Source organism: Lathamus discolor, chromosome W (genome assembly GCF_037157495.1).
Source record: "Lathamus discolor isolate bLatDis1 chromosome W, bLatDis1.hap1, whole genome shotgun sequence".
NCBI lineage: Eukaryota > Metazoa > Chordata > Aves > Psittaciformes > Psittacidae > Lathamus > Lathamus discolor.
Window position 1 is genome coordinate 21199585 of NC_088908.1, and position 13732 is coordinate 21213316.

Here is a 13732-nt window from a genome sequence, read left to right on the forward strand (position 1 = left end):
ACCTCCCGTATGAAGACAAGCTGAGGAAGTTGGGGCTGTTCAGCCTGGAGAAGAGAAGGCTGCGTGGAGACCTCATAGCAGCCTTCCAGTACCTGAAGGGGGCCTATAGGGATGCTGGGGAGGGACTCTTTGTCAGGGACTGTAGTGACAGGACAAGGGGTAATGGGTTAAAACTTAAACAGGGGAAGTTTAGATTGGATATAAGGAGGAAATTCTTTCCTGTTAGGGTGGTGAGGCACTGGAATGGGTTGCCCAGGGAGGTTGTGAGTGCTCCATCCCTGGCGGTGTTCAAGGCCAGGTTGGATGAAGCCTTGTGTGGGATGGTTTAGTGTGACGTGTCCCTGCCCATGGCAGGGGGGTTGGAACTAGATGATCTTGAGGTCCTTTCCAACCCTAACTATTCTATGATTCTATGATTCTAAAATCAAATTGAAGTTAAAATGAAGGTGGCGAAAGACTAAAAAACACATCCACTTCAAGTTTTCTCTTTCTTAGGATAAAAAGAGTTCTGTCTCAGCCAGTTTGTATCAGTTCCTTCTACTTTATTCCTCTGCCACCTCCTTCATTTCTTCAGGATAGCCACTTGCTTTCTCATCACATTTGTACTGAAGCAGAGCACTTGGCCTAGTGGATCAGTTCCCTTGGAAAGTGTTCTTCCCTAGCTCCAGTATCCAGAAGGGTACCATGGCTTTAAACAGTTCTCCAGTGGGCAGCATCCTGACGTTAAGGCTATGCCAAATGTGCTTTTCCTACACGTGTACCCTTCCCAACTTGGTTTTCAAGTAGCAGACTGCACTATTTGCCTGTACACTCTTCCTCCAAAATGATGAAAGCAAAATTGAAAACATATGAAAATATTTGGCTAACAGGATAGGAACCACTTACATATATTTAAAATAACAGATGTGAGTTGACACTGCTGTTTTAACTAAGAATAAGCCCTAGCTAGCTTTTTTTCTTAAAAAAAAAAAGGGGGGGTTGCTATGCTTCAAAACAACACAATCTTTTTGCTTTACAACATGTGGCTACACATTTACACATAGTAAATGAACTACACACATAAAATCCAGTGCTGAATCATTAGCACAGGAAAGGGAAACACTCTCTTTGTCCACATGGTAAGAATACTCCAACACCATCTTACTAACAACTCAGTTCTATACGCTGAGCCAAGCTGTCAAAGGAAGAAAGCAGGCAGGCACTCTGGGCTGAAATCAGCCATTCAGTTATTTACAGTACAACTTCCCTCCCTTCAAAGATATATCTTGAATTGGAGCTGAGAAGGGAGGAGGGACAAAAGAAAGAGAGAAAAGCCAATTTGGTCAAAATTCTGGTGAGCCAACAGGATAAAGTTTACACAGGGAGCTGTGCAGCTGTTAGGGAAGATTCAAAGCACCAGGAAAGATCACTATGTCAATGTGAAGATCTGTGAAGCAAAAATTAGCAGCACCTTTTTATGTAAAAATCAATGTTCTAGGGTTTATTTCCATGAATCAGGAAATACTATGGCCACGCTCTTCTCAGGAAATGACTAAGTAACATAAGTCATATTATGTTATGACCGCACTGCTGAACCCACGACATTCAGTCATAATTACAGTTTTCTATACAATAGATTTACATATCAAATGTCGGGTTTACTATTAGCATTTATGTCATCGGTTCTCAGTTGTCAGTAACACTGTAATTTACAACGGATTTCAAAGAGAAAGAAACAAAAGCAAAGGTTTAACTATTACCATAATAAACATAACATTACGAAGTACTACATAACACCTCACAACCAGTGCAGATACCAGAGTTACTAAACATTTTAGCCCATTTCCTTGTGTGAACTCTACAGCGTACATACCATGATATCGTAAGAGAGTTTATTGGGCAATGTATGGAGTCGATCCTGAAGAGCCTCATAATCACTCTCCACCTTCTTCCTGTTGACAAATTCAAGGTGATTCAATTTCATGTCTAAGGTAAAGAGTTAATATTTTTCTGCTAGCAATTTAACAATACACAAAAAATACAGAAAAATAAACTATTTTACTCTTAAACACATACAGTTGATAGATTAATAACTTATTTATAAAAGACTTGGGATAACAAACATAATATATTATTTTATAATAACATGTATTAAAATATTCATGATTATTTTAGATTGTGCATGTCTCTTTCTGAATTTGAATTTTTTATGGTGCAAATAATCAGTTCTTTCACTAGGATCTGGCATTTCTCACTCCATGTTCAAGTTTAATAGCTATGCCACCATCAATATCGAGAAAAATAACTGAAAATCCAGTTTATACTTTATAAGAGACAAATTCTTCCAAGTAGCACTTGTAATAAAGAATTCATGCGATCCAGTCCCCTGATCATCCCCGTGACACTCCTCTGGACGTGTTCCAACAGTTCCATGTACTTTTTATGTTGAGGACACCAGAAATGCACACAGTACTCCAGGTGAGGTCTCACAAGAGCAGAGTAGAGGGGCAGGATCACCTCCTTCGACCTGTTGGTCACACTCCTTTTGATGCAGCCCAGGATATGGTTGGCTTTCTGGGCTGCGAGCGCACATTGCTGGCTCGTATTCGGTTTCTCATCAACCAACGCCCCCAAGTCCTTCTCCACAGGGCTGCTCTGAATCTCTTCTGTTCCCAGCCTGTAGCTCTGCCTGGGATTGCTCCGACCCAGGTGTAGGACCTTGCACTTCTCATGGTTAAACTTCATAAGGCTGGCATCTGCCCACCTCACAAGTGCGTCAAGGTCCCTCTGGATGGCATCCCTTCCCTCCAGCATATCAACAGAACCACACAGCTTGGTGTCATTGGCAAACTTGCTGAGGGCACACTCAATCCCACTGTCCATGCCACCAACAAAGATGTTGAACAAGACCAGTTCCAATACCAATCCCTGAGGGACAACACTTGTTACTGGTCACCAGTTGGACATTGAGCCGCTAACCACAACTCTTTGCATGCGGCCATCCAGCCCGTTTTTTATCCACTGAGTGGTCCATCTATCAAATTGACGTCTCTCCAATTTAGAGACAAGGATGTCATGGGGGACAGTGTCGAACGCTTTGCACAAGTCCAGGTAGATGATGTCAACTGCTCTACCCCTGTCCATCAGTTCCATAGCCCCATCATAGAAGGCCTCCAAATTGGTCAGGCAGGATTTCCCCTTAGTGAAGCCATGCTGGCTGTCACCAACCACCTTGTTGTTTTTCATGTGCCTTAGCATGCCTTCCAGGAGAATCTGCTCCAAGATTTTGCCAGGCACAGAGGTGAGACTGACTGGTCAGTAGTTCCCTGGGTCTTGCATTTTCCCCTTCTTGAAAATGGGGGTTATATTTCCCTTTTTCCAGTCATCGGGAACTTCACCTGACTGCCATGATTTTTCAAATTTGATGGACCGCGGCTTAGCAACTTCATTTGCCAGCTCCTTCAGGACCCACAGATGGATTTCATCAGGTCCCATGTATTTGTGTACGTTCAAGTTCTTAAGATGGTCTCAAACCAGATCCTCTCATACAGTGTGCCTAAGGTCTTCTATATTGTTTAGTTGTACTTCAAAACAGTAAATGCATATATGGTAGTAAATCCTGCATTAAAAGGCAACTTGAAGGTATGGAGCAGCACACTTAACAACACTGACCTGTGATGCAAATTACAGGTTTTCTGAGAATTCAGGAAATCAATCTATAAATGTGCTGAAAACTTAATGTCATAGTTTATAACACAACTCTCAAAATATTATCACTGATTTTCCTAGATTCATAAGCAGAGTGAAATCCTTTTCAGTATTTGCTATGAAAAATTATCTGATACTCCTTTGTTTGACTCATTTGCATCCATAGTTGAACTTTGCAGTAATCAGCATACTTTACATCTGGAGTGCTTCATACTTTAAGCTGCTGAACAGTCTTGAAAAAAAGAATTTAGGCTTTTATGCCATTTGGACATTAAAATGTATTTCATATAACTGATTTACCAAAGATGCTTGCTGCTGCTTTGGTTTGACAGCAGATTTCTCCCCAACATTTTAGGCAAGTTTCTCTGTCCACATCGAAGTGAAAATACAATTCACTTCCTTCAAAGAGGAAGGATAAACTCACGAATCTTAACAAAATTCACTGAGATGTTGGGGGGGGGGGGGGAGTAATATAATGACAACTTGGTGTCAATTATAACAATCAATTACTTAATATTTAAAGAATCTAGCCTTTGCCTCACAGAGATCTGTATTTGAGAAATGGACACTGATGCACTCCAACCACCTGCTGAAAAACAAACACAACCTCCAAGACAAAGGCCTGGCCCAGTCCTCAAATGCAAAATTCTTCTGTGTCACTGACTACTTAAAAGGTCTTATATGAATGAATTACTCACAGAATTGATGGATAAGGGTAAAGCAGTTGACGTCATCTACCTGGACTTGTGCAAAGCGCTTGACACTGTCCCACACTACATCCTTCTCTCTAAATTGGAGAGATACCAATTTGATGGATGGACCACTCGGTGGATAAAGAACTGGCTGGAGGGCGGCACACAAAGAGTTGTGCTCAATGGCTCGATGTCTGGCTGGAGACCGGTAACGAGTGGTGTCCCTCAGGGATCGGTGTTGGGACCGGTCTTGTTTAACATCTTCGTCGCTGACATGGACACTGGGATTGAGTGCGCCCTCAGCAAGTTTGCCAATGACACCAAGCTGTGTGGTCCGGTTGATACGCTGGAGGGAAGGGATGCCATCCAGAGGGACCTTGACACGCTTGTGAGGTGGGCTGATGCCAACCTTATGAAGTTCAACCACGACAAGTGCAAGGTCCTACACTTGGGTCGGAGCAATCCCAGGCACCGCTACAGACTGGGCAAAGAAGAGATTCAGAGCGGCCCTGCTGAGAAGGACTTGGGGGTGCTGGTCGATGAGAAAATGAACATGAGCCAGCAGTGCGCGCTCGCAGCCCAGAAAGCCAACCATATCCTGGGCTGCATCAAAAGGAGTGTGACCAACAGGTCGAAGGAGGTGATCCTGCCCCTCTACTCTGCTCTTGTGAGACCTCACCTGGAGTACTGTGTGCAGTTCTGGTGTCCTCAACATAAAAGGGACATGGAACTGCTGGAACAAGTCCAGAGGAGGGCCACGAGGATGATCAGGGGACTGGAGCACCTCCCGTATGAAGACAGGCTGAGGAAGTTGGGGCTTTTCAGCCTGGAGAAGAGAAGGCTGCGTGGAGACCTCATAGCAGCCTTCCAGTACCTGAAGGGGGCCTATAGGGATGCTGAGGAGGGACTCTTTGTCAGGGACCGTAGTGACAGGACAAGGGGTAATGGGTTAAAACTTAAACAGGGGAAGTTTAAATTGGATATAAGGAGGAAATTCTTTCCTGTTAGGGTGGTGAGACACTGGAATCGGTTGACCAGGGAGGTTGTGAGTGCTCCATCCCTGGCGGTGTTCAAGGCCAGGTTGGATGAAGCCTTGTGTGGGATGGCTTATTGAGAGGTGTCTCTGTCCACGGCAGGGGGGTTGGAACTAGATGATCTTGAGGTCCTTTCCAACCCTAACTATTCTATGATTCTATGATTTTGCACAGTCAAGATCTAAATAAGGGTACTAAATTTTAATATTTTTTTTAAATATAATCGGATGCTGTATAAACTGCTTTTCTACATAAAAGGTAACAGTAAGTTAGAATTTCCTTTTGACATGCTATGCCCAAATCACCCAAGCGCATGGTGCCATGGCCAGTTTGCATAAAAGCAAACACATGAACAATTCCTTCCAGAGCCCTCCCACCCCACTCCACAAGCCTCAGCCATTTTTGTAAGAGGAAATAACTGTCACAACTTCACAAACTTTTAAAGATCTGTTCGAATTTTAAGGCTTTCTGACAATAGTGAAAGAATGTACATGCAGAATTTCACACAGGACCGAATTGGTAGGGACACTGCAAAGCTCCTGATACAGTATGTGTGCTGGAGATATTCTGACTGCCTTCACCACAGCAGCACCAGGAGGAACTTCAATAATATTTCCCTTATTGAAAATTAATGCAGCCTCTGAATTTTAAACATAAATGAAACATTAGTTTTAGATTTTTTTTGTGAGCCAGTAGTTAGAATTTAATATGATAATGTGTATAGATTGCCTTGATTTTTTTTCCTCTTATCCAGTGCTTGCAGCCTATGTGCATTTAAAGTAAAAACATTTGAGACACACTAAATATAAATTATTTGCTTGGAGACCTTTCAGGCATGAAGAAAAAGCCTCTTAAAAAATTTTTAAATATTATATGCTTGATGGTGTATAACCAAAGGTTTAATCTCACCACTAAAGGGGCAGTTGCTGTGATTCTGCAATAACCCTTCAGACAACAATCAAGACAGCTCCTGTTGTTCTCTCAGTAAAATCATGGTAAACACAGCATAGATATATTGTAATTTGATATGTGTAAGATCAACTGTTATATCTCACAGTAACATATAAGGTTTCATTCACCATTAAATGTACATTTTCCTCACATGCCATAGAAAACTATTATTTACTAAGCATGTTTTCTATTAACCATAGATTGCCAACAGAGAAAAAAGTGCCCAGAGATATTTTTTATGTAACAAACCATTTCTTTCTAGGCATCACAAACTAAGCTTTATCACATACTTTACTAAGGGGGAAAAAAACAGGGAAACATGACTTTCAGAGTGGTTTAGAACATGGAGGGGGGAAGCAGAATTTCCTACTTGCTCCATAGTTAGAAAGATACCAAGAATCATTAATTCTACCCTGGGAGTACCTTTGCACCAACCAGGCAAATTCAGCATTTACCCACAAGGTTATTTGAGGTAACAGTAAATGAGATGGGTATCTAAAACAGAAGTATAAACAGTGTATTTGTGATTTAAAGTAATGATATCGGTGGAAAATATATACATTTTTAAGAGAGTGCACTGCAACAATGCTGACCTATCACTAACTTTAATCCACAAACATGCAAATAGTATTTGGCTATCATCAGAATCAATAGCAATACTTTATTAAAATATAATTAGGCTACTCATCAGTATTTTAGGCATGTAATCAAAAATTTTTCACTTACCAGTGCTGGATTTTTTCTTGGCAGCTAGTGACCACCTGTCATTAAAACAGATAACTACTCATGAGGAAACAAGGCTAAGCACACAGCTGCAATGTCAATGCATCAGAAACTAGAACAGCAACATTACAGATTTTGTGGTGTCTCTATATACATTTCTATTTGTCAGTACAAAGGCATGTGAATGGTAGTTCTTAAGCAGCACACTTTATCACACACTAATGCAGACTGATAACCACAGAAAAAAATTACAGCTTTCCAGTTCATATTTTGGTACAATACTTCCTCCATAACTATTACATGATACATGATATAAGTAGTAGGCTGTGTGATCTGCAAATCTATTTTCAGTGTTATGTGTTTGCAGAATAAGAAAACAACATACATTATAACAAGACATTAATGTAACCTCCCTACTCAGTCATTAAAAAAAAAAATCAAATGAACCCCACAGTACCAAAAACATATTTTCCATCCTCAGTACATCAACAAATGTCTCCACTGCCAGTTTGGATTTGAAAAAGCACAAATTAATTTTGTGGTGTTTAAATAGAAGAACACCTGACACCATTATGGGCTGCTGGCTTCCCTCCTGCTCTTTCCAGGTATCACAGAAAGAGGAAGTTTTAATCTGAATATTTCACTTTATGCCACAGGCTTTTTCAAGAGATCCAAAATAATTTACAAAATAAAGGGCATTGCTAAAATGAAATACTTTTCTTCTTTTTTAACTGCATTTTTTAAACTATGTAGGTATAGCAAACAGACAAGATGCTGAAACCTGTGACCCTCTCTGCCATAATAACATGAAGATTTTGTCTTTCAAAACATATTCTGATCTCTGAAAAATGGTTACCAAAAATATAACACAATTTCATTCAATTATATGAAATACAATGAAGCCATGAGGCATATGTCTAGACATCTCACTGTAAGTATTTTCTAGATTTTTATTTTTTACAAATTTTGCTTTTCCTATAGCCAAAATAATGCTAACATTTGAAAGCAATTAATGAGAAAATTTGCAGAGAAAACAGTAACATACCTTCAAGTACCACTGAAATCACTGGAGCAGATAATTTTATTTTTTTTTCCCCACACAACAGGATGAAAGGCTTTTTTTTTTTTCAGTTAGCATATGTGCGGCTATTGCAGAACAGAGGTCAGACCCTGCACTCCCTACCCAGGGACTACTTTGTGAGCTAATAATTCTTTAAACAAAGTACTTACATGAAAAGGATCAGCTTTACATTTGTGGTTATACTATTTCATAATCCATCAGGAAATTCAGCAGGTAGCTTGCCCTGCATAAGCCAAGTTTAAATTAATCATTTGCTTTAAACGCCTATAAATCAAATGTCCAGCAAATACTTTCCTAACAAGCTAAGGTTAAGAATAAATATACAGACTTCTACATGATATCAAATCAGAAATCTAATTCATAATATTAATATTAAGCCCATTTTAAGAGCAAAGTTCCCATCAAAGGTATAAATCACTTAGAGCAGGTTAACAACGCTAACCCACAATGGAGCTCACCATGCACAAGTATGAGAGTTAGAGCCTATTCTATCAACATCCCTCATCCTTTCAGTTAGTAGAGATTGTGAAGCAGACAACATAATTTAGCACACAAAAATGTTTATGAAATCCTTTAAGAAAGTTCCAGTTTAATTGCCCCATTGCAGATGAAGAGGGAAAAGACAAGCTTCCCATTCCCAATACATGACTTCCCATGCATAAAGTGAGCTAAAAGCACAAGAAAGGCCCTGCAAACCAGAAGAAGAGCATGTTCATCAACATGATAATCCTTTTGTAGCTGCATATTAACAAGTTACATATCCATAATCATTTACGTTATTTAGAGCTTTATTGTAAAAGTCGGTAGGAGAAACTCTCTAAGACTCAATTTGGAGTTTTAGAGGCAGTATTCTTTATTGAAGCTCTGGGTGCACACAGAAATTGTTTCGCAAAGGTGAATGCACCCAATACTTGCCAACAGCAGCTATATATTTAGCATGCTCATGCATATTCATATATTTTCTAAGAACTAATTATAATATTTGTGTCTTAATTACGCATGCACTTTCTTGCTGAGTGGGGGTCTTTGGTGGTTGTTGATAGTCTTCCTCACTGCGTTTACTGAATGACCTCAGTGCTTGCACACACTTGCAAGATCCTAGTGCCGAGTTAGCAGTTGGTGTGTCCCTGCTTCTCTTCTGTTCCAGTCTTGCTCCACGCTGGGTGCCACTCTGCTATCTCGAAGGCTGACATCCTTGGTCTTATTTATTGTCTCCTTAGTTGTTATCAGTCCAATTACATTCCTTCCCCCATCAACCGAACATTCCTTTCTCTCCACGTGTTAGTAAGTTAGAACAGTTTGGCCTATTCTACTACGTTAAAGGCACACACGCTATTGTTAGTTTAAGATTTAAGGTGACAAGAGGACCTCCTATGAAAATTTCCAGGCTGTATCCATTAGCTACAGTGTTAAAGGTTACAGAAGATAGTCTATTGAATGTTTCCAGGAAGATTTTTTAACTAGCAAATATGCAAATTGGGCACATATGCCTTTTATGTTTTTTTAATAAACCCATCAGTAAACCAGCACAGAGGCATATGCTGTTATCCATCACCCTTTACACCCTTTTAAAAAAAAGAAAAAAAAAAGGAAAATCAATAAGACAAATCAATTTCAATTGTTCTTTTCTGATACAATCTCTCTTGAAGGGATACTAAAGGATGGAACAAACAACAAACCTTTTTGTTTCAGAAGCCAGCATAAAAGAAGATCTTGTACAGAAATACTAAAATATACCACCTTAAAAATGTTTCAGGCTGCACTTCAGGTACTGAACTCTATTGAAAAGTCTCATGGTTTAAGCCCGGCCGGTAACTCAGAACCATGCAATCATGAGCTCACACACCACCTACCTCACCACCACCACTGGGAGGGATGGGGAAGGGAATCAAAAGAATGTAAATCCCATAGGTTGAGATAAGAACAGTCCAATAACTAAAGTATAAAATAATAACAACAACAACAAGGGGAGAGAATATAAAACTAAAAAGGGAAGGGGGAAAAAAAACCTCAAAAAACTCAAAAAAAGCCTCAAGAAACACAAGAGATGCACAATATAAGTGCTCACCACCCATGCTGACTGATGCCCAGTCCGACATGAGAAGGTATCTGGGCCTTCTGGGTAACTGCCCCCAGTTTATAGAATGGGCATGACGTGCTGTGGTATGGAATACCCCTTTGGCTAGTTTGGGTCAGGTGTCCTGTGTCAGCTTCCTCCTGGATTCCCGTGCCCCTCCTCACTGGCAGAGCATGAGACTGAACAGTCCTTGATCAGAATAAGCAATACTTAGCAACAACTAAACCACTGGAGTGCTATCAGCAACGTTCTCAGACTAAAGCCAAAACGCAGCACTGCACCAACTACCAGGAAAGAGAAAAATAATTGCTATAGCTGAATCCAGGACAGTATCCACCCCTTATTCAATACCTATTAATGTCATGCTCAGGTACCACATTTTTAAATATACTGTCACTTTTATATATATATATATATATATATATATATATATATAAAAACCAAAGAGACAGGTATTATTCCTTAGTCCATGGATCAACCCTATGAAGTTCACTGAGTTCATTCAGTCCATGATGTTGGGCTTCAGCTGTTGCAACAGTCCTTCATGACAGGAGAGACAGTGTACGGTGTTCAACTATTGCCTGCTGACGACAGCACTGAACTTCTCTGGTTTTGTCAAAGTTTTGTCAAAGTACATCTGGGTCTCTGAGCAAAAGCAATCCCACAGGTGGGTCTGCCTTTACCTGAAGCAGGAATAACCCAGACTGTCTTCCCCAACAAATTCTTTATATACACCACAGGAACTTTATGCCCTTCTACAGTATATAAAAGTTCTGATTGGGCTGGGCCAGCTCTGTTGGCAGATCCTCTGGTGTAGACCAACCAGGTGGCTTTTGCTAAATGTGTATCCCAATGTTTGAAATTCCCACCACCCACTGCTCTCCGTATAGTTTTTAAGAGCCCATTGTACCGTTAGATTTTCCCAGAGGCTGGTGCATGGTAGGGGATGTGATATACCCACTCAATGCCATGCTCTTTGACCCAAGTGTCTATAAGGTTATTCCGGAAATGAGTCCCATTGTCTGACTCAGTTCTCTCTGGGGTGCCATGTCACCACAAGACTTGTTTCTCGAGATCTAGGATAGTATTCCAACCAGTGGCATGGGGCACAGTGTATGTTCCAGGATCCGGTGGTTGCTTCCACCATTGTAAGCACATGGCGCTTGCCTTGGCGGGTTGGTGGGAGTGTGATATAGTCAATCTGCCAGGCCTCCCCATACTTGTACTTCATCCATCGTCCTCCATACCAAAGAGGCTTTAATCGCTTGGCTTGCTTAATTGCAGCATGTTTCACATTCGTGAATAACCTGGGCAATAGTGTCCATTGTTAAGTCTACCCCTCGATCACGAGCCCATCTGTATGTTGCATCTCTACTCTGATGGCCTAAGGTGTCATGGGCCCCACTGGGACAAAAATAATTCACCCTTATGTTGCCAATCTAAGTCCATCTGAGCCACTTCAATCTGAGCAGTTTGAACCACCTGTTGGTTGTTCTGATGTTCCTCAGTGGCCTGACTCTTGGGTACATGAGCACCTGCATGGCGTACCTTCACCACCAGATTCTGCACCTGAGCAGCAATATCTTGCCGCAGTGCAGCACTGCAGATGGGTTTACTTCTGCATTGCCAGGTGCTCTGCTTCCACTGCTGCAACTACCCCCACAGGGCATTTGCCACCATCCATGAGTCAAAGTACTGGCCATTTTTACCATTTAGCAATGTCCAGGGCCAGCTGGATGGCTTTCACATCAGCAAACTGACTTGATTCACCCTCTCCTTCAGCAGTTTCTGCAACTTGTCGTCAAGTTGTTGCCAAGTAATGTTTACTCTGACCAAGGAATTTGTGAGTCTCATGCTCTTCCAGGGAGGAGGGGAAGCCAGGAGGAAGCAGAGACAGGACACCTGACCCAGACTAGCCAAAGTGGTATTCCATGCCCAGAATATAAACTAAGGGGAGTTACCCAAAAGGCCCAGATCACTGCTCGGATCGGGCTGGGTATCGGTCGGTGGGTGGTGAAAGATTCTATTGTCTTCCCTTGCTATTTCCCTTATCATTATTATTATTGGTAATAGCAGAAGTAGTTTTGTGTTATACCTTAGTTACTGGACTGTTCTTATCACAACCCAAGGGAGTTACATTATTTTCATTCTCCTCCCCATCCCTCTGGTAGCAGGGGGAGGAAGAAAGGGGGAGTGAGTGAGTGGCTGCATGGTACTGAATTACCAGCTGGGCTGAAACCATGACAGTTCTTTGTGGCATCCAACATGAGGCTCCAAGGGTTGAGATAACGACAGATATGACCAGAGAGCGTCTAATTGTATTTGTGATAAGCATTCATTGGTTTAGATTAATAGTCACCCATTCCAATGCTGATTTATTGGCACTCAAAGTTGTTACTCTTGATCTCAGAGTTTCAGCATGTCATACCTTACTTCCAGCCAGTATTTGCTGTCTTAGTGTTTATTGCCTGGGGGGCTTGTTTCATTGTACTTTATGGTAATGACTTGTAATACAATAGAATCATTGATCATGAAACTGATCTGGCCTGCGTTCCCAGTGTGGTCATCACCTCTATTGGGAGGTATATAATGGAAGTGTTTAGCAATTACACATCTTTTTTTTCTTCATCAGATGGTCAACCTATGAAAAAAACATTCACTCACACTCCCCCGCTCCCCCACCAGACTATTTACAGCATCATTTGAGAGTTCTGAAGGTTTTGAACGGCCCTTGAGACCTGCCTGCTGATTGTGATGGGGATCAGAATGTTGGCACACATACAGAGTGTGTTTTACCCACTGTCCTGGGTTTAGCAGCAGCAGTCAGTTTTTCCCCTTCTTAGTAGCTGGTGCAACACTGTATTTTGACTTTCAGCCTGGGAACAGAGCTGATAAAACTGATGTTTTAAATTGTTGCTAAGTAATGTTTATTCTGACTAAGGACTTTGTGAGTCTCATGCTCTGCTGGGGAAGAGGGGAGGCCGGGAGGAAGCAGAGACAGGACACCTGACCCAAGCTAGCCAAAGAGGTATTCCATACCACAGTACATCATGCCTGGGGAGGTAACTGGGAGTTACCCGGAAGGGCATGGGCTCTCTTCAGGGGGGTTGAACCCGTTCGGTGGTTGTATTGTATTCTCTTCTCTTGTTATTTTCTCTTATCATTATTATAATTAGTGGTAGCAGTAGTGATTTGTGTTATACCTTAGTTACTGGGCTGTTCTTATCTCAACCCTTGGGAGTTACATTCTCTTGATTCTCCTCCCCATCCCTCCGGGAGCGGGGGGGGGGGGAGGAAAGAAAGAGGGAGAAGGGGGGGTGGATGAGTTGTGTGGCTGGGTTTTAACCACAACACCCACGACCATTTCATCTGACCTCAAAAGTTAAGCAGATTCGGGTTTGGGTCTCGTCTTGGGTTAGACGACGATATAGGAGGACTAAGAGACTTTCCCCGAGGCTGGACAGTCACGAGTGGCAGGGTGTGTGGT

The 13732-nt window shown here is 41.6% G+C and overlaps 1 protein-coding gene across 6 annotated transcripts in view; it reads right to left on the reverse strand.

Moving 5' to 3' along the window:
* Nucleotides 1–13732, reverse strand: part of LOC136004503 (unconventional prefoldin RPB5 interactor-like) — an 88092-nt gene that overhangs the window by 49808 nt on the left and 24552 nt on the right. For 3 of the 6 annotated variants that reach the window (XM_065661038.1, XM_065661036.1, XM_065661037.1), the window contains exons 2-3: nt 7091–7125; nt 1853–1931 (exon numbers count right to left, since the gene is read on the reverse strand). In XM_065661038.1, the coding sequence (XP_065517110.1) occupies nt 1853–1931; nt 7091–7125 (114 nt within the window). Of the gene's footprint in view, nt 1–1852; nt 1932–7090; nt 7126–8317; nt 8392–9165; nt 9734–13732 lie in introns of all 6 variants that reach the window. The other 3 variants (XM_065661040.1, XM_065661041.1, XM_065661039.1) reach the window with 2 other exon arrangements.